This window comes from Bos taurus, chromosome 13 (assembly GCF_002263795.3).
Source record: "Bos taurus isolate L1 Dominette 01449 registration number 42190680 breed Hereford chromosome 13, ARS-UCD2.0, whole genome shotgun sequence".
In the NCBI taxonomy this organism is placed as follows: Eukaryota; Metazoa; Chordata; class Mammalia; order Artiodactyla; family Bovidae; genus Bos; species Bos taurus.
This window is the reverse complement of record NC_037340.1, coordinates 74,916,454-74,936,947: the sequence shown is the minus strand read 5'-3', so window position 1 is coordinate 74,936,947 and position 20,494 is coordinate 74,916,454. Positions and strand designations below refer to the sequence as shown.

At 53.7% G+C, this 20,494-nt stretch overlaps 1 protein-coding gene across 1 annotated transcript in view; it reads left to right on the top strand.

Annotated features, from left to right (window-relative positions):
- Positions 1-20,494, top strand: part of CDH22 (cadherin 22) — an 83,717-nt gene that overhangs the window by 43,366 nt on the left and 19,857 nt on the right. The window contains exons 5-7 of the mRNA NM_001205776.1: positions 1,862-2,055; positions 4,701-4,954; positions 15,682-15,818. Of these exons, the coding sequence (NP_001192705.1) occupies positions 1,862-2,055; positions 4,701-4,954; positions 15,682-15,818 (585 nt within the window). The remainder of the gene's footprint in view (positions 1-1,861; positions 2,056-4,700; positions 4,955-15,681; positions 15,819-20,494) is intronic.

Here is a 20,494-nt window from a genome sequence, read left to right as displayed (position 1 = left end):
ACTCACTAGTCACTCAAACATTTCATTTATGTGACAGCCTGGTGTTCTGCCAGGCACCATGAATGCCGGATGAATAAGAGATGTGGTCCCTGCCTTGCAGGAGCTCACAGCCCGGAGGGAGGGAGAAGACAGAGGGAGGGAGAATAAACAGAAAATAATAGGGAAATGCAGTAATCCTTACAATAGGATAAGCCTGGGGGCCCTGGACACACGGGACCAGAGCCTGGAGGTCTGGGAACCTTCCCCATTACAGGAGGTAATAGTCACTGAGACTAAAAAGGAGAGGAAACAGGGGAAGCGAAGGCAGAGAGGAGAATAAAGCGAGGGAATGGCTAGAGGTGGCACAGAGCAAGTCATCCTGAAGGAATTACAAGAACTTCAGCCAGGCTAAGGCTCATGTTGAGGTGGGGCATTGGAGGCATGAAGCTGCAGAAGTCAGCAGGGGCCAAGGGGCTTGTACAACTTCATTCCAAGTGCAGTGGGGAGCTATGGTAAAGAGTGGGGAGTGGCATGGTCAGCTTGTGTTAAGAGTCCCCCCAAGACTCTTTTGTGAGAGTCAATCAGAGACAGCTACACCACACAAGGGTATTCAGACCAGTGGGGGCTCCAAGAGACACATCCCCGGTGCCACAGCCCCTGCTTCCCCTGGGCAGGCCCATCACTTAGCAAATCACCCCCACCTTCAACTCCACTCTGGGAGGACAGCAGGGAGCCATTTGAGTTCCACTTGACCCTCACTCCTTCTGGTTTCCCCTCTGCTTCCCCACTCTGGTAACAGTGGCCATCTTGCCAGTCTTCAAACATGCCAGGCACTGCACCCACCTCAGGGCCTTTGCACCTGCTGTTCCCTCTGTCTTTCCCAAATATCTGCTTGACTCACTGCCTCACCTCCCTCAGACTTTTGCAGAAATGTTGTCTTTTCCTCGATTACCACATTTACAGTTTTTTTTGGCTGCATCCCATGGGATGTGGGATCTTAGTTTCCCGACCAAGGATTGAACCCTCGCCCCCTGCATTGGAAGCACAGAGTCTTAACCACTGGACCGCCAGGAAAGTCCCAATTACCCTATTTAAAACTCCACACACACCTTCATCATCACTCCCCATTTCCCTTCCCAGTTTTATTTTTCTCCCAAGTACCATCTGACATCATATTTTACTGATATGATTGTTTCGTGTCTTTCTCCTTCCGTTAAGAGAAAAGCACTGTGAGCCCTGGGATTTGGGTCTGTTTTGCTTGTTGCTGGAACCCCAATGCATAGAGCTGCATCTGGGACATCATAGATGCTCAATAAATATGTGGAAATGAAGGAACCAGTATCATTAACATCCACAGCAACAAAAAAAAATCAGTGTGCAGCCCGACTATTTGAATGCAATGTGTCCCATTTATTGGGTAGGGAACAGATACTAGTCTCTGTGCTAAGCAATTGACATGCATTATCATCTCAGTTAATTGGGAAATGACAGTGCTATTAGGAAGGCACTATTATTATTCCCATTCTACAGATGAGGAAAACCAGAGCTCAGAACTACACAGCCAGGACTGACTCCAGGGCCGTAGCCTTGATCACTGTGCTTCTCTGTCCCCTTTTGGGCAGATGAGGACACTTGAGTCCCAAAGAACTGCCGACACTTTCTCAAATCAATCAGGGAATAAAGCCAAGGTCAGAATTAGAACCCTCCTCTTTGCACTGCGTCCGGCATTTCTGCAGAGGAAGTGTCTCTCCCAACACCAGTCCTGGCCAAGCAGGGAGCTCCAAGGAGCCCATCTGAGAGCCCCCCTCCTCTCCCTTAGCGCTGGTGGAAGCTGGGGGAGGGGCTGCCTTACCATCCCCACTCACAACTGTATCCCCTACAGAGATGTACCAGTTCAGCATTCAGGAGTCGGCCCCCATCGGCACGGCCGTGGGACGCGTGAAGGCCGAGGACTCAGACGTGGGCGAAAACACAGACATGACTTACCACCTCAGGGAGGAGAGCGGCAGCGGCGGGCACGTGTTCAAGGTCATCACAGACAGTGACACGCAGGAGGCCATCATCGTAGTGCAGAAGGTGCGGCTGCCCCGGAAGTGATGGGGGAGACAGACCCCAGGGCAGCAGGGTCGGGTAGGGGTCACTGAGCAGCCAAATACCCCATCCCACTTCACTCCAGGGGTGAAGTCTCTCCAGGGACGCTGGACCAACCTGGGAAAACGCTAATGCTGTCCTTCCCGTTTTACAAATGAGAACATGAGACACAGAGAGGTTAAGTGACTTGTCCAAGGTTGCACAGCTAGCAGTCAAGAGCCAGGAGTCAATCCAAATTTGAATCTGTGCTCTTACATACTACGCTGTGCTACTTCAAGTTCACACCAGGCTTTTCACACTCACTGTTTCCTTTCATCTTGATGTTACCCTCGGAAGGAAAACATATTATGACTGTTTTTACAAGTAAGAAAACAGAGATTTAGAAAGGTAAAAGGGCTTGCCCAAGATTATACCTGTAAGGGATAGAGTAGGATTTGAACCCAGGTCTGGTGACCCCAAAGCTCTTTCTTTCTTGAGTCTAACAGCCTCCTTACCCACTGACCAGCCCAGGAACCAGAAGCTCAAACAGCAAACTCAGCACCCCCTAGGGAAAGGAGACAGAGGTCAGATAAAAAAGCAAAAATCATCTTCAAGGGCTTGGTCACAAGCTTGGCAACTCAGGGGTGCACAGGCCTTTGACACTGTCCACTCCAACCCTGCTGTTCCACGGGAGGTCTGAGTCCCCTGCCTGGCCTACAAACAGTCGTAAGCCCTTTGTATACTCCCAGGGATGGGACACTCACTCCCTACCAGTGTCCTGCTCCTCCTTCTCCCATTCAGCCACAATCTATCTTGTTCCCGTCAGCCCAGGCTCTGCCTCCTGGGACCTACAGAAACATCTGCCCTGACAGCCCTTCATTCACTCAATAATCAAACTCTCTCCCTGGCCACGAGGGCTTGAGGATAGAGAAAACTCTGTTTTTTCAACTAGGATAAGGATATGAGGCTAATACTTTCAATTAAGTGTGAATAGCGTGCCAGCCTCCTTTCCAATGCTTTCCATGTATTAACTCATTTAATCTCTACAACAACCCTCTCAGTATTATTATTGCCCATTTTATAGGTGAGAATCTGAGGCCCTGAGTTCAGTCATTTGCACCCAAGGCCAAGCATCTTACAGAGAAGTTGTAGGGACAAGGCCCCAGGGAGTCTGTCTCCAGAATCCACCCTTTTAAACATTACATGGCTTTCGGTCTTCTGACCTCCACTTGTCTTCACTGTAAGATGAGCCCATTTCACAGATGGGGGAACTGGAGGCCTGGGGAGGCCCAGCATCACAGAGCAGCAGAATCAGGCCCCAAACCCAGCCCGGGGACCCCAGCACAGCATTTGCTCTCATCCCCGGTGATGCCCCTGTAGTAACTCCCCCATCCTCCCTGCCTCTTGCCCCATAACCCCACCCCCACCCCGCCTGCTCCAGCAGTGGCGCCTGAGGTGTCTCTGTGGAGTCAGTGCTGGCTTAGGGAGCAGAGCCCCCGCCTGATTGATGACCTGGCTCCAGAGCCCATCACTCATTCCCAGGCCAGGTCCGAGCCTGCCTCCCTGCATCCTGATTTCCCAGGCAACAGGATGGAGGGAGGAGGTAGCCCTTCTTTTCTTTCTCTCTCTCTTTTTTTTTTTCTGTTGGGGAAGGGGGAGTGTGGAGGGGAGGTTCTGAGAGGAAAGGAGGGTCCCTAGACAGAGGACAGTTCTCCAAGAAGGTGGCCCTTGCTGCCCAGATGGCTCCCCCAGCATGTAACAGTGATGCCCATGGTTCCACCACTGCCCTTTCTCTTTGCTCTAAAGGCGTTATCCTTAGGAGGCCAGAGTCCACTCAGCCATGCAGCTTGTCCATCAGAGGGTCACCCACCAGCATTCCCTGATGAGGACCAGGACAGCGTAGCTTTAGCCAGGCCTCTGAGGGAAGCTCTAAGGCCACCCAGCTTATCAGGCTCAACTCACATTAGCAGCTGCCACCAATAATACACCAGGAAGGTCTCATCTCACTCTCCTGCCCGAGGCCCAGAGAGGTTGAACAGATTGCCCGCAGATACACAGCTGGGCAGCCACAGATCCAGTGCCTTTCCTGCAGTGGGGTTAAGGGCTGGAACTTGACAGCCCCACTGCCGGGGATGTGAATCCCACTTCTGCCAGGGACTAACTGCTAAGTGACCTAGGGTAAGTTACAGAGTCTGCTGGGCCTCGATGTCCTCACGTGTCAAACAGGATGATAATAATAATACAAGCCTCTTTGGGACGCTGTAAAATTAGATGAGTCGCTACATTTAGAACACTGGCACACAGTGCTTTGTAAATTAATACATTAAGGCCAGTCTCGTGTGCCGGGTAGCAGGAAGTCTGGGACTCAGTATGTGACCCTGTGTCCCTGAGCAAGACTGTCCCTAGCAGGGCCTGACTTTCTCTACCTGTAACCCGACCGTGTGTCAGTGATGCCATTGTGTCAGTGATGCCATTGAGTCAGTGATGCCTCAGTCAACTGTGACCTTAAGCCAGCCCCACCCTCTCGGGGCCGGCCCCGCCCCCTCGGGGCGAGGCCAGCCCCCGCCAGACTTGGGCTCTGTTCACCTGGAGGTGTGGCGCAGACCCCAGCCCACTCACCGCCCTCTGCTCCCTTCCGCCCACCCCTCCAGCGCCTGGACTTCGAGTCCCAGCCGGTGCACACCGTGGTCCTGGAGGCCCTCAACAAGTTCGTGGACCCCCGCTTCGCTGACCTAGGCACGTTCCGCGACCAGGCGATCGTGCGCGTGGCCGTGATCGACGTGGACGAGCCCCCCGAGTTCCGGCCGCCCTCCGGCCTCCTGGAGGTACAGGAGGACGCGCAGGTGGGCTCCCTGGTCGGCGTGGTGACGGCGCGGGACCCCGACGCCGCCAACCGGCCCGTCCGGTGAGACCCCCGCCCGGGGCCGACGCCTGCTGCCTGCTACCCCGCCAGCGCCTGCGGACAGACGGCGGGCAGAGGGGGTGGGGACGGGACAGGGAGGGGTTGGGGGCGGTGATGGTGAGGGAGGAGGGGAGAGAGCGATGGACGCGGGCCACCGGGAGCCAAAGAGACAAAGGAATCAGATTCTCGAACAGTGGCAGAGAGACGGAACTCAGGATAACGAGAGAGAACCAGGTGTGACAGACACGGCAGTGACCTGGGCTCAGCTTCGGTCCTCCACCAAAAGGAAAAAAAAAAAGATAATTTCATCCTTCCAGCTTTTCAGGTCACAAATGTTGCAAACATCCTCGACTTATGTTTTTCTCTCACACCTCCCTCCAATCCATCAGCAAAGCCTGTCATCTCTGCTTTAAAAACATCTCCAGAACCTGACCACTTCTCACCTCCTCCGCAGCTGCCGCCCTGGTCCAGGCCACCTGTTTCTCTTGCCTGATTACTGCCTGTCTCTGCTTCTGTCATCACCCCTCTTCAATCTAGAATGGGCACAGGAGCCAATTGACTCCTGCCCCACCCTTCTCATGGCCCAAACCTCCCTCCACTGGCCCTCCTCTGCTGAAAGCCCTCCAAAGGCGCCTCTGGGGCTCAGGATAAAAGCCCAGACCCTGTAGGTGTGGCCTGACTGTAACCTCTCAGACCCTGGCTCACCTCCTCCCTGGTTCACTCTGCTCGGCCACGTTGACCTCCTCACAGCTCCAGGGATACACCCAGCCGGCCTCTACCCCAGGGCCTTTGTACCGCCCGATCCCTCTGCCTGGAATGTTCTCCCGCTTAACATCTCCAGGGTTGGTCCTCTCACTTCCTCCAGGACTTTCCTCAAAAGTCACCTTCTCAGTGCAACCTTCCCTGACCACCCTTTTTAAAATGTCAACCCCACCCCAACGTGTCCCCACACTTCATATCCATTTTCTTTCGTCCTTCATCACCATCTAACCTGCTACCCATTTTCCTGATGACTTTGTCCCTCTCCCTAAAAGATAAACTTTAGGAGAATAGGGATGCGTGTGTAAGTTCACCGCTGTATCCTCAGGGCCTCACACTGTCTAGCGCTCAGTGGACATTCCCTGACGCATGGTGAATGAATGAAATGTAAAAACAGAGAAAGAAAAGAGAGAGGCTCCTGGAGATGCAGTGAGACCAACAGTGAGAGGAAGTGACCAGAGAAGGAAAACCAGTGGAAAGAGGGCAGGAGTAACTAAAGGACAGAGGAACCGACCTGACGCTGTAGGAACAGAAAGAGGAGACTTGGAGAGAAAGCCAGTCGCAGAGACAGAGGCAAGGGGGGCGGGGCGCGGGGGGAAGAGGGGCAGCGGCAAGTGCACGGAGGCCATGGGATGCTGTGGTGCTGCTGGTGTCCCTGGAAGGGTTTGCAGTCTGCAGGAGTTGGGGAGTCCCTGACCATGGCCCAAGTTGAAAGGATGTCAGATAGAAAGAAAGTGATCCAGAGGAGGTCAGGGTGGGGTGAATGCCCACTGTTGACTGAATTTAAGCATCTGGAGCTTCCTGTTTATTCCCTGAAACCCCTGTACATAGTGAATGATCCCTGAGCCAAGTGTGTGCCCAGCTCTGTGCCGAGCATTGGAGGAGGGAAAGGAAGTTACTTTAAGGATCTCTGCATTATTCAGCTCCATATGGGTCGCATTCTCACCATCCTTCATGTGAATGGCTCCCTCCGATTTGTCCAGTGCATGGCCTGTGCAACCTTACATGGCAACCCCAAGGTGAGGACACAAAGATGCTTAACTACCTATGGGCTCCCAGACTGGAGGCTACCCTTGGGGGTCTAGAAAAACTTCCTGGAGGAGGCAGGAATTATATTGAGCTGTGTACCTGAGTCTGGTCAGTGTAGCTATGAGGAGAAGGTTATTCCAGGCATAGGCATAGGAAGGCAAGAAGTGGCAGGGGGGTCTGGAGATGAGTAGACTGTGGTGTCTATAGGAGGCTGAGCAATGAGCCAACAAGAGAAGTCTAACAGGGTTCAAAGATAGGCTGAAGGGCTCAGACTCAGTCCAGAGGTCCTGAATGCCTCCTAGGCTGCCTCCACCCTTCCCATGGCCAAAACCGCCCTCCACTGCCTAGGAACTCCTCCACCACCCTTCCATCCCCGCTGACAATAGATACAGTCTTTAAACATCCCCGTCAGCCTCTGGCTCAGCCCCAGACCTTTCCCAGGAGGGCATTATCACCCTTGTTTGGCAGGAAACTGAGACCCAGGGAGGGGAGGAGGTTCCCTGGGCTCACAAGAGTTACCAGGCAGCAGTAGGAGCCTCGTCCTTGCCTCCCAGGTCCAGCGCACCCCTCTGCCTTCTCCCCTCCTCTCCAATATTGCTCTCCCCACTCCCCCCTCAGCCCTCCCCCTCCACCCTCTGTTGACTTCCCTTCCCCCCTGCTTTCATCTGCACTGAAAGGACCAACTTTGAAACCTGCTTCTCACCTCCTTTCATCTCTCTCTGCCGCCCCTTCCCTGGGGCTCCTCAGATGTGGAGGCGGTGAGGAGCTTGAGACAGGTCCAATTTCACACCACAAACATTTACCCAACTCCTCCTCCTCCTGCCCGGCCTGGAGCCAGGCCCGAGATGGCTCAGCTAAGGACAGAGCTGGGGAGGAGCACCCGGTCTGTAAGGGGACAGATGGCTAGAGAAGGGATCCTCACAGACCACCTGGGCAGCCCAGAGCCTGGCTTATGTTCCAGCTCCCTGAGTTCCAAGGGTCCTGGACTCAGTCAACACCTAGGCGTGTGAGTCATGTCATATCCCGCACTGCTCCAGACAATGGGGAAACAGAGGTGATAAGACCCTGTCCCTCCGCTCAAGGAGTTTGCCTTCTCCTGGGGGGCAGGGGAGGCAGGGGAGGCAGGGAAACGGCCAATAAGTAGTTGAATGTTTGTCGCCACAAGTCAACAGATGGTTAAAAGGGGTCATTGCTGATAAGAGCTATGAAGAAAATAAACAAGGTAATAGAATAAGACCAATTGGGGCCACAGGGGGCTACTCCGGATTAAGTGATCAAGGAGTTGACAAGTGAGTTGACATCAGAATGATCAAGAGAGAGCCAACTAGACAAAGATGTGGCAAAATGCATTCTGGGTAGAAGGAATGAAAGTGAAAGTCACTCCATCGTGTCTGACTCTTTGCGACCCCATGGACAATTCTCCAGGCCAGAATACTGGAGTGGGTATAGCCTTTCCCTGCTCCAGGGGATCATCCCAACCCAGGGATCAAATCCAGGTCTCCTGCATTGCAGGCGGATTCTTTACCAGCTAGGCCATAAGGGAAGCCCAAGGACACTGGAGTGGGTAGCCTATCCCTCCTCCAGCGGATCTTCCCAACCCAGGAATTGAACCAGGATCTCCTGCATTGCAGGTGGATTCTTTACCAACTGAGCTATCAGGGGTAGAAGGAATAGCAAGTGCAAAGGTCCTGAGGCAGGAACAGGCTTAGTGTGTTCCTGGAAATGAAGTGATATCCTAGGTGAGTCTGCCTAGGATGGTGGTACCTGGGAAATCCAGAGATGCAGATGTAGAGAGTGACTTTTCTGAGTCGCTGTACTGCAGAGTAATCTGCAGGAAGATGCCTCACACTGTGGCATTTGGCCCTCAGCTTGTAGTTTACTCATTTTACAGATGAAAAGACTGAGGGTCAGAGAGGAGAAGTGACCCTCCCAATGTCACTCAGCCTGAAGGGGGAAGGAATGGGATTTAACCTGTGATTGTCTGATTCTTGAGTCCAGCCTTCTGCCATTTCACCCCTGCTTCTGATTATCTTAGGGCTTCCCTCAGAGCTCAGTTGGTAAAGAATCTGCCTGCAGTGCAGGAGACCCGGGTTCAATCCCTGGGTCAAGAAGATCCCCTGGAGAAGGAAATGGCAACCCACTCCAGTATCCTTGCCTGGAGAATCCCAAGGACAGAGGAGCCTGGTGGGCTGCAGTCCATGGGGTTGCAAAGAGTTGGGCACAGCTGAGTGACTAACACTTCTTCTTTCTGATTCTCTTTGTAGTTTGAACAGCTTCCAACTTTATGCAGTGCCCTCCCCTCTGCGTGAGACACAGAGAGTCAGACGAGGGCAAGGGGAAGGCTGGGGCCCCATGTGAGTGAATCGAGTGACAGATCTAAGTCTCAGTGGGCTGAGCAGGGGCTTGGACTCAGGAGCTCCAAGGAGGGGCGCATTCTCTGGGCACCAAGAAGGGATGGAGCAAGGATAAAGAGGATGGGGCTGGAGTGGAAGGGCAGCATCCAGGGTGGAGGGGCTCTGAGGACCTGGTGGCAGGAACAGAATCAGGGAGCCAGGAGGTCAAGTTCAGGAGCAGTGAGGTCAGCTGAATGAGCTCATGGGAGAGGGGTTGGGGCCAGAGAGGAGGTCAGGGTGGGGGCACTTGGGGACAAGCTGAGAAGGACCTTGAATGTCAGGTGAAGGTGTGGGACTTTATCCTTAGGCAGTGCGAAGTCTTGGAAGGCTTTGAAGAGAAAGAGGAGAGGGCTCAGATGGGCCCATCTCTGGATCAGGCAGCCTTGAAGACAGACTGGCTATTTATCAGCCCATCCCCAGCCCTACCAGCCCCAGCCCCCTTGTGAGTCTCCCTTGAGTGTCAAAAACAGGAAAGCCCACGCTGGACCAGAGAGAGAGTGAACACTTCATTTCCTCCCAGCATTCCACAATGGGGTGCAACAGAAAGCATATGGGTTTTCAGTTCAGTTCAGTCGCTCAGTCATGTCTGACTCTTTGCGACCCCATGAATCGCAGAACGTCAGGCCTCCCTGTCCATCACCAACTCCCAGAGTTCACTCAAACTCACGTCCATCAAGTCGGTGATACCATCCAACCATCTCATCCTCTGTCGTCCCCTTCTCCTCCTGCCCCCAATCCCTCCCAGCATCAGGGTCTTTTCCAATGAGTCAACTCTTCACATGAGGTGGCCAAAGTACTGGAGTTTCAGCTTCAGCATCAGTCCTTCCAATGAATACCCAGGACTGATCTCCTTTAGGATGGACTGGTTGGACCTCCTTGTAGTCCAAGGGACTCTCAAGAGTCTTCTCCAACACCACAGTTCAAAAGCATCAATTCTTTGGTGCTCAGCTTTCTTCACAGTCCAACTCTCACATCCATATATGACCACTGGAAAAACCATAACCTTGACTAGACGGACCTTTGTTGGCAAAGTAATCTCTCTGCTTTTCAATATGTTATCTAGCTTAGTCATAACTTTCCTTCCAAGGAATAAGTGTCTTTTAATTTCATGGCTGCAATCACCATCTGCAGTGATTTTGGAGCCCGAAAAAATAAAATCTGCCACTGTTTCCACTGTTTCCCCATCTATTTCCCATGAAGTGATGGGACCAGATGCCATGATCTTCGTTTTCTGAATGTTGAGCTTTAAGCCAACTTTTTCACTCTCCTCTTTCACTTTCATCAAGAGGCTTTTTCGTTCCTCTTCACTTTCTGCCATAAGAGTGGTATCATCTGCATATCTGAGGTTATTGATATTTCTCCTGGCAATCTTGATTCCAGCTTGTGCTTCTTCCAGCCCAGTGTTTCTCATGATGTACTCTGCGTATAAGTTAAATAAGCAGGGTGACAATATACAGCCTTGACGTACTCTTTTTAGAGTCAGAGAAAACCTGGAATGAATCCTAGCTCAGTTGCAGAATTATGGGAAAATCACTGCACCTACTCAAACCCTCAGTTTTCCCATCTTCAAAATGGGTGTCATGGTAGTTCCTGCCTCATTCATTTATTCAGAAAAAAAGTACTAAATGTCTACTATGGACCAGGTTCTGTGATCAGTGGTCCCAGGGTTGGAGGAAGGATTAAGTGTTTGGAACATAGTAGGTCCTCAGGAAATGGACCTTACCATTTTTCTTGGTGGTCTGGACACCCAGTACTCCCCTTCATTCTGCAACCAGTACTAACCCCATACAGATTTCTAGGCATTGTGTGTGGGCTTTGAGGGTGTGCTTTAAAAGGGGTGGGGGAGGGGAAAGAGTAAAAAGGCAGGATGGAGTGAGCAGAGAGGAATCCCCAGGTCAGAGGAGCAGCCCCTTTTGCTTGTGAAGAGTCTCCCCCACTAGGAGCTCAGGCAGGGACTGCATCATTTAGCCTGCTGCGTGTGCACGTGTGTGTACACGAGCCTGGATACAGGAGCACCGGGCAGCCTGGACACGCATGAGTCTGCACACTTTCATATTTATCATGCCAGCGTGAGCTATATATGCACATATTTAAGTGGCGAAAACCCACATGGGCCCTCAAGCCAGTAAGGCGCACCCTGGCCACTTCTCTCACCCTGACCTTGACAACAGCAGGGTTTTGTGCTGTTCCCAGGGTGTGGGGGCACCCGTAGGTGCAGTGGGCTGGCCCTGAGGCGGCTGCTCTTAGTTAGACGTGGGACTCTGCACAGACACACGTGGCTTGGGAATCTGGCTTTGCCACCCGTCAGCCCGTCTGCCCCAGGGCAAGGCGCCTGGCTTCTCTGAGCCTCAGTTTCCCCATGTGTAAAATGGCAGCGGCAGTGATGACAGTTATCTGCAAGGCTGGGAGGGGCTCCTGCATGTGCAGCCCTTACACCAGCCTGGCACAGAGTCTTGCTGAGCAAATAAAAATGAGCTAATCCATACGTCATGTGGCAGGGGCCCAGTGCTGTTAAAAGTGTTTTATTAGTGTTTTATTGGTAGTACTTGTCTAATCCTCACAACCACTCTGAGGTAGGTGTTATTATTAGCACCATTTTTAAGAGGGAACCAAAGACCAGAGAGCTTAAGTGACTGACTCAAGGTCACAGAGCTAGGTTTCAAACCTCGGCAGATGGCCACCAGATCCCACTCCTGACCACAATTCCCAGGCTTTCTTTGCACTTGTGCACACACACACTAGCGGACACAAACCTACACTCTCACTGCACTCTTCCACTCACACCTGCTCCTGTTCCCCTTCCTGCCCTCCAGGTCCTGGCTGACCAAATGAGAACTGAGATTTGAGCAGAACCTTCTAGACCACAGATGCCTCCTGTCCTTCTCAGACCCTGGCAACGCTCCCACATCCATGCATGGCACCTCCCAGCCCCAGGCCCGCAGACCACACGCTGGGTTTGGGGGGGTCCTGTGTCCCCCTTACCAGACACTTCTGAATCGTCATTAGAATAACAATAGTGCTCACTCATAGATTCATTTTCCTGGAACCCAACTAGGCACCTGTCCCCAGCTAGGCACATAATCCTCCCAACCACTTGCAAAATAGGAGTTAAATCACTTTTCCATTTTCCTTAAAATTAAGGCTCAAAGATGAAGTGGCTTGCCTTGGGTCATTGTGCATCCTGCTCCAAGTCTGAGCGCCTAACTCTTGTACCTTCCAGCCGTAACACATCACCACACACACGCACTGACCACCTGCAACACAGACCAGACACACAACTCGAGTGCCGCTGAGGGAGGGCTTCAAGCCTCCCCCGCTGCCCCCCACGTGTGCCAGGCCACGCTCCTTGCCACGTGCCGTGCCCTGCACCCATCTCTCTCTCTCGCTCGCTGGCTCCCTGAGCTGGAACAAAGCCACCTGGGCCAGGCAGCCACACAGACCTGCAGCCCCAAGTCTTTAGCTGGTTGATGGCGGCTCCCCACGCCCCCCTCCCTTCCCATGGCCTTGAGAACAGCTGCCTCCACTTAGAATCCATCCCCCTCTTCCCCTCCAGGAAGAAACAAAAGAGTAACTGGGAGGAAAGAGAAGAGAGGACAGGTCTGAGCAGAGGGAGGAGGAGACAGAAGAAGGCAGTGGGCATCCTCCCGTCAGCCCTGCCTCATGCCCAGCCCCGACCAGGCGATCAGGGGCCCCTGTTGCCTCTTGGACTCACTTCTACCTGTAAAATCAGGAGGAGGTCTCCGTGGTTCCTTCCAGCTGAGCCGACACTACTCAAGAGTCTGGGTCCACCTCCTTTGGACCCAAACATCCAGCAGTTCAGGCTTGAGTCCATGGTGACCCAAGACTCCATGCACTGCTGCTTCACATGGTTCAATGCACTAGAAAGAACTCTGGGTATAGAGTCCCAAATTGGGGTACAAATTCAAGTTCTCTGACAGTCCCTGTGCAACCTTAGGCAGGGTTACACTAGCCCATGTGGCACATTTCATAAATAAGGAAAAGGTCCTCCTTTGAGAAGATGCTTCCTGAGCTAGCACTTGTGGCTGGGCAAGAACACCACCAGCCGGTCTTCATCCCCTCTTCCCCTCTTCAGCCTATTAACTTTGCGCAGGACACAGCCTGCACAACCATACTTGGCAGCGCTAAGCTTGGGAAGCTGCCTATCTCGTCTTCATCTGCAAAATGGGTTGACCACACATCAGCCTCACAAGATGCCAGGCAGGGCGGGGCCTCATCTGTCTCATTTACCATTTTACCCCCAGAGCTTAGCACAGAGTGGGCTTCCCCTGTGGCTCAGATGGTAAAGAATCCGCTCACAATGCGGGAGACTTGGGTTTGATCCCTGGATTAGGAAGATCCCCTGGAGAAGGGGAAAGGCTACCCACTCCAGTATTCTGGCCTGGAGAATTCCATGGACTGTATAGTCCACGAGGTCGCAAAGAGTCGGACATGACGGAGCGACTTTCACTTTAGCACAGAGCAGCGTGGAGAAGGCATTCAACTAATGTTTAGGCATAAAGGAACGAAGGGAGGGATGGCTGGCGGAAAAGCAAGCCTACAGACTGTTAAGTGCTGTTCTGATGGGAGGAATTGTCATCTTGGATCTGACTCACACACTTTCACCCAGGTCAGGAGGACCCAGGCTGATCAGGGCCAAAGAGGATGTGGGCTTAGCAACTCAGCGAGAGGAGGCGGCATTAAACTAGGGATTCAGGGGACCTTCCTGGTGGTGCCGTCGTTAAGACTCTTTGCTTCCAATGCAGGGGATGTGGGTTTAATCCCTGGTCAAGGAACTAAGATCCCACATACTGTGTGGCATGGCTGAAAAAGAAAAAAACCTAGGGCCTCAGGAGACTAGCTGGAATGCCCTCTACACCCTCATGCCCAGCCCTTCGCAGTCTGCCACAAGCTTCCGCCTCCACTACAGCAGTGACTATGAAAACAGCAAGGGCTGTCACTTTTGCCCAGTTCCATGGATTACTTCCTCTAACCCACACCAGTGAGGTATGAATCACCCTATTTTGCAGACAAGTAAACAGAGGCCAATGAGGTCCAGTGCCTAGCCCAAGGTCACCCAGGTGGATAAGAAGCAGAGGATTCAAAGCCAGCTCCAACTGCTCCCAGAGCTCCACAGTCCCACTGGGTACTACTGTGCTTAGCAGTGTGCGAGTCCTGGTGACCCCATGGACTGTAGCCCTCCAGGCTGCTCTGTCCAAGGGATTTTTCCAGACAAGAATACTGGAGTGCGTTGCCATTTTCTCCTCCAGGGGATCTTCCCCACCTGGGGATCAAACCCATGTCTCTTGCATCTCCTGCATTGGTAGACATGTTCTTTACCACCGGCTACTTGGGAAGCCCCTCCCACATGCACTGGATATCATTATCCCCATTCAACAGATGAGGAAACTGAGGCCTGGAGCGGTTTGGTAATGCAGCCAAGGCCCACTGAAGGGTCATCTCAGGGCTTCAAGTTTCAGTGCGGGTAGGGAAGGGGGTGTTTTGGTGTCGTCCTCTCCGTGGTCCTCAGTGTCCCGGTTCTGGCTCCGGAAGATGCGGGAAGGGCTTGTTTCCTCCAGCTGGAGGAACGGGAGGGGTGCCCCGCCCCACCAGGCTCCATTGTCCCCGCTGCACAAAGAGCCCTTGCTTGGCATTCGGGGGCCTTTGTAGGCCGCGCAGCCTGCGGCGCCCCCGCCCGCGTTATCAGCCTGGGGAAGCGGCGGACAGAGCTGGCGGGGCCTCTCTGGGCCGCCGCCGCCCGAGACATGTGTTGGACACGGGCCTTTCAGGCCTGGAGCCGCCGCACAAAGGCCCGGGAAGGAGGCGGAACAAAGGGCTTTTTCACGCGGCAACTGAAAAGCCGCAGATTAGCACTGGCGCGCTGCGCTGGCGGGGAGGGGCCGGCGGCCAGACCTCAGACCCCTTCCTGGCTCAGCCCGCATCCCAGGTCTGGAGCCTCGGAAGAGCCTCGGAGCGGCACAGCCAACTCCCTCCCTCCTGCTCAAAATCCCTCTAGGCTCCCCAGGACCCCCAACGCCCCGAATTCTGCACTCTGCTTGTTTTCAAGCCTCCTCCTCCGCACTTCCCAGTTCTGGCCGTTTCTGCACCTTTTGCAGAATGATTCTCACTTTGCAGTTTCTGTTCCCCATGCCTGGAATGCCATCCTGTCCCTTTCTCAAGACCAGTTCCAGGGTCACCTCTTATGGAGAGATAAGAATCAAATAGCCCGTGAATGCTAACTCTGTGCTGGGCACTATGCCTTCTTCCCGCCCTCACAACGACCGTGAGATGCAAATTATTAGCCCGGTTACCCAGCTGAGGAAGCTGAGGCTCAGAAAGGTTGAACCTTGCCCATGGTCACACGTCAGGAGCCCAGTGCAGCTGAGATGCAAACTCAGATCCATTTTCAATCCTCCTCTGTCGGAAAGGGTCTCTCTGCTTCCTGTGTCTCCCAGGCAGGTGGTTCCTCTTTAGGGGAAGGGTGGAGGGATATGGGCACTGGCTCCATCGGCGCCAGGACACCTTCAATCAGCCCTGACCTGCCCCTCTTAGGTACGCCATCGACCGCGACTCAGATTTGGACCAGGTGTTTGATATCGATGCGGACACGGGTGCCATCGTCACCGGCAAGGGGCTGGACCGAGAGACGGCCGGCTGGCACAACATCACAGTGCTGGCCATGGAGGCGGGTGAGCCAGGGGGCGGGGCGAATATGGAAGGGAGGGGCGATGGCCAAAGGGTGGGGCTGTGGGCGGGGCAAAGCCCAGGGAGGACGGGCCGAAGGCTGGGGGCAGGGCAAAAAGAGACGGCAGAGCTGAGGTGGGGGCGTGGTAGGCAAAGGCTGACCCACAGGATCACAGATGTGGGAAGGATCCCAAGCCAAAAAGGCAGGGCCCAGGCTTGAGTTTGACTTTGTTCCTTCAGCTTTTATTGAGCACCTACTATACACCAGTCCTTTTTACAGAGGTTGGAGATATAGCCCCTAACAAGGTTAAAAAAAAACTCCTGTCTGCATGGGCTAGAGCTAGACCCTCAGGAAACTTCGAGAAAGGGTGTTCGCATGTCAGCTAAGTGCTAACAAGAAACTGGAAAAGAAGAAAGCAGAGGAAAGGGATTGGGGGGGAATTGTTTCTCTTAGGGTAGGCCTCTCTGCGAAGGAGACTTTTCAAAAGAGAGCTCGATAAAGTGAGGGAGTCATGCTGCCACTGGAGGGAAGAGAGTTCCGAGGAGAGAGGACAGCCAGTGCAAAGGCCCTGAGGTCATAGTTGGAGAAATAGCAGGAGGCCAGTGTGGTTGGCGAGGGGCAGAGTGTCTACCCTGCAATGGGTCTTTGGACTTGACTCCAGATGAGCCGGGAGTCATTGAGGGTTTGAGCAGAGGAGGGAGGTTGCCCGACATGATACCTACGGCTGCTGCATTGAAAATAGGTTGTTTGGGGGCTGCAGGGTGGGGATGGGGGGAGGTGGGGGAGGGAAAGGAGCAGGGGCTCAACTAGAATTTACATGCAACAGGGCCCTTAGATGAGATAGTGGCCTGGCCCAGGGGGATAGCCATGGAAATGGTGAGAAGTGGTAGCTTTTGAAGGCAGGCTGAAAATAGAGCCCCCTGGACCTGCTGATGGGGTGAGATGGAGGAAAGAGATGGAGGGGTCAAGAATGACTCCAAGGTGATTGGCCTGTGTCGAAGAGTGTGTGTGTGTGTGTGTGTGTGTGTGTGTGTGTGCACACGTGCTCGCATGTCACAGGCAGTGTGGTGCAGCTGGGGAGGCGTGTGAGCTGAGAAAGAAAGAGGAGGCCCTGGGACATGGAGTCTAGACAAGTCAGGCCATGGAGGTGAGAGGCTAAGAGCATGGGGGTTCATGGCACGCCTGGAGTGGGGAAAGGGCAGTTCAGCAGGCCTCCTGCTCAACCAGAGCAACGCTGCCAGAGCCCATGCTAGACCGGCTCCGCAAGCTCCCCTCCCTGTCAGCTCTCCAGGTCTCAGCAGCCAGCAGAGCCTCCAGTAACCGATGATGACAGCAGGAATACTCAGAGTCTCAACCTTGGTGGGAGTGGACGCCATTCAGACTCCCCTCTGCAGAGCTGGGCCCCAAGGCCCTCCTGTGCCTTCGAGCCCTCCTGGCGGCTCTCCTCCTCCGCCTTCCCTGGCTGGTGCCTCCCATTTCCCTGGCCCCACCAACCCATTCCAGCCGAGGAAGTCCCTAGGCTGAAGTTCCCTTCGTCTCTTTCAACTTCGGTTTAAAAGAAAATACAAAGCTGGCTCAAACCTCAGTGCCTGCTGCTCCCGAGCCTTTGAATCCACTTCACCGCATGAAAGGGAGATAACAAAGGTGGCTGGAGAAGAAGTGGCGGCTGGACTGGTGGGCAGACAGCTCCCCATCCTCACCTCCCTGAACCTGCTTCCTGAGCAGCCAGGGGGCCTGGCCGGGCTGCTGGGCAGAGACACCCCCTCTCCCTACCCACAGAGCATCTCCCCACCAGCTGTCACACCACCCGATGGCCCACCACTAGCTGGTCCCTTCTCGGGTTAAGCGTTGTGCTTCTGCCCTGTGAATCTCTTCCAGAAGCAGCAAGAGAAGCATACAGAATCGCTAATGCTACCATTTCACAGAGAGAGTGTGTCAGGGGCCTCTCCCCAGCAGAGATTTTTTTTACAGTGTTTACCTAATAGACACTGAGCTTGATCCTTTTTAGCACGTACTTCTATTGAATGATCAGCACCCATTTTATTGATGGGAAAATTGAGGCTCAGACTATTAAGAGCTTTGCCCAAGGATGTGCAGTGGCAGAGCCAGGATTGGGGGCCAAGTCTTCCTGGTTTCTTCCACAGCTTTGCTCCACAGCCTTCCTTTTCCTGGTACTCTGTTCTCGGGGCCCCACCCCTATTGACCCCACACCATCCCAGTAACTGAGCATGGGGAAGGAAAGGACTGGGCTAGCGACCCCTCCCCTCGGAGCTGCAATTCACAACTCCTGCCCAAGTCTCACCGGGGATATTGATGGATGAGAAAATGAGTGGTTCCCACTTCATGGTGCTGGTGGGAGGATTAAATAGGATAGAAAGAACTTAGCCCAGTACTTAGTGCTCAGTTAATGATATCTATCGATCTGGACTCGGTGCACTTGCCTGAAGCACTCACTCTGTGCCAGGCGCTTTACAGTGCTGTGTTCACGGAAGCTCCCCACCTATCAGATGTCACCCCCAACGTATGGATGAGGAAACTAAGACTCGGGGAGGTGAAGTCATTTGTCCAAATTCCCGGCCCCAGCCAGTCTGACTGCATGGCCCGGCGTTCACCCAGCTGCCCCCGAGTCATATGTCTTTGGTGCCAGGCATGAAGCCAGGAGCGGCACCAGCGATCCACCCACTCCAGCTTCTTGCCCTCTCCGTGAGACGAGGACAAATTGTTATCCCCACTTTGCAGACTGGGAAGTAGAGGCTCAGGAAGGAACTGCGATGGCCCCAAAGTCACAAAGCCAGTCCCTGGGGGCTGGGGGTGGGCAGGGCTCCCACAGCCAGGCCAGAGCCTCAAGGACAATGCCCTGGGGACTCCCCCTCCAACCCTGGTGCCCTTCTGCCAAAGCATCTATTTGGCTTCTCAAAAACAGGGAACCACGGCGGGGGTCCAGTGGCGGGGTCATGGTGCCCCACCTGCTCCGGGTGCAACAAACGCGAGGTGACAAGAATCAGAGGGGAAGGAAATATTTACACACAGCAGCGGAGCCTTGTGAGCACCTCGGAGAACGAGAACGCGGCACTGAGGCACAGCCGCAGCCTGTCAGACCAGATTACCTCAAAGACTCCCTGGCCACTTAGTATGCGGGCTCCCCTCTCCCCCGAACTTCTGAGTCATCCATTCTGCCCATGCAGACGCTCCTTCCACTGACATTATCTTTAACGTTTTGTAATCATGAAATATTAATGACCGATATTGAATTTAAAGTACAATTTGTGTCTGAATCCTTCAGTGGAAAAAAGGGCAGTTGTAAAGGGACAGTCTTCAAAGAGACAGAGGGGTGGCGGGCAGGCTGGCGAAGCCGGCACTGGGGTAGAGGGGGGCGGTGTGCCAGGGGGCTGCAACCGGCCCCCTCTTCCAGGCCCTAAACTGGTCTGGAGGGGTGGTCTCTGGCTGGACAGCAAAGAGTTAACTAGATTAGCCAGAGCTTCCCCATCTGGGTCACCCCAGGCCAAGTCCTGATTTCACAGGCCCCTGATTTTTCCTTTCTATCACAGAGCAAGCTTTACGATTTAGATATGCATTTGTGTGCCGACTTTGTTGATCTCTCGTCTCCTGGGAAAAGGACCTTCCATGAAGGCAGGGTCTCTTCCATATCTGTAGCATTCACACTGGGCCTGGCGCTTAGTAGGTGTGTACAAGTATTAGGGTGGCCAAAAAGGTCATTCGGGATTTTCCGTAACATCATATGGAAAATCCCAAACAACCCTTTTGGCCAACTCAGTATTTCCCGAATGGATGGTAAATGGTCTTGCCCACCCAGTTAGGAAGGCAGGGCAGCATGATAAAGAAACGCTGCTTCTAGCGGTCCGAATCCCAGCTGAGAGTATGGACAGTCATTTCCCCTCTTCTTGCCTTGATTTTCTCACCTATGAAATGGCACCCTATTGGACAGCTATGAGGGTCATAACTGTTACTGTTGACTATTAATCATGTGCGCTCAGTCGCTCAGTCGTGTCCAACTCTTTGCAACCCTATGGACTGTAACCTGCCACGCTCCTCTGTCCATGGAATTCTCCAGGCAATAATACTGGAGTGGGTTGCCAAGCCCTCCTCCAGGGTTTCTTCCCAACCCAGGGATCGAACCTGTCTCTCATGTGTCTCCGGCATTGCAGGCAGATTCTTTACTCACTGAGCCACCTCAGTTCATAACTATTCATCATAGTGGCTTCTATTTATTTGAAGCTCACAATATGCCAGATATTGTGCTGAATGCTTTATATAAAGTGTCTACTGGGGACCTCTTCTCACCCACCAGGCCTGGTCACTGGAATCTGGGGGTAGAGTCTTGGCCTCTGACCTCGGGATGCTTGGCCCTGCTCTGGACAGCACAGGGTAGAGGGGATGGGGCGGTGGGCTCTCAGGAGGTGCAGGCAGGGGAAGAAGGAAAGAAAGCTTTCCCAGAGAAGGGGACGTCTGAGTTGGGTTTCAAAGGTTAAGGAGAGTGGGGTTGGGAGCTCCCAGGAGAAAGACGCCTGTGTGCCAAGGCCTGGAGGTTTGGCCGGCAGGAAGACCACTGTCCATTCTGAGAAACGGGATGTGGCTAGAGGCTGGGCCAGAGGGTGGCTGGAGCAGGTGAGACGAGCTGAGTGTGCAGAAGCTCACTGGGGGCCTCTACAGGAAGGGCCT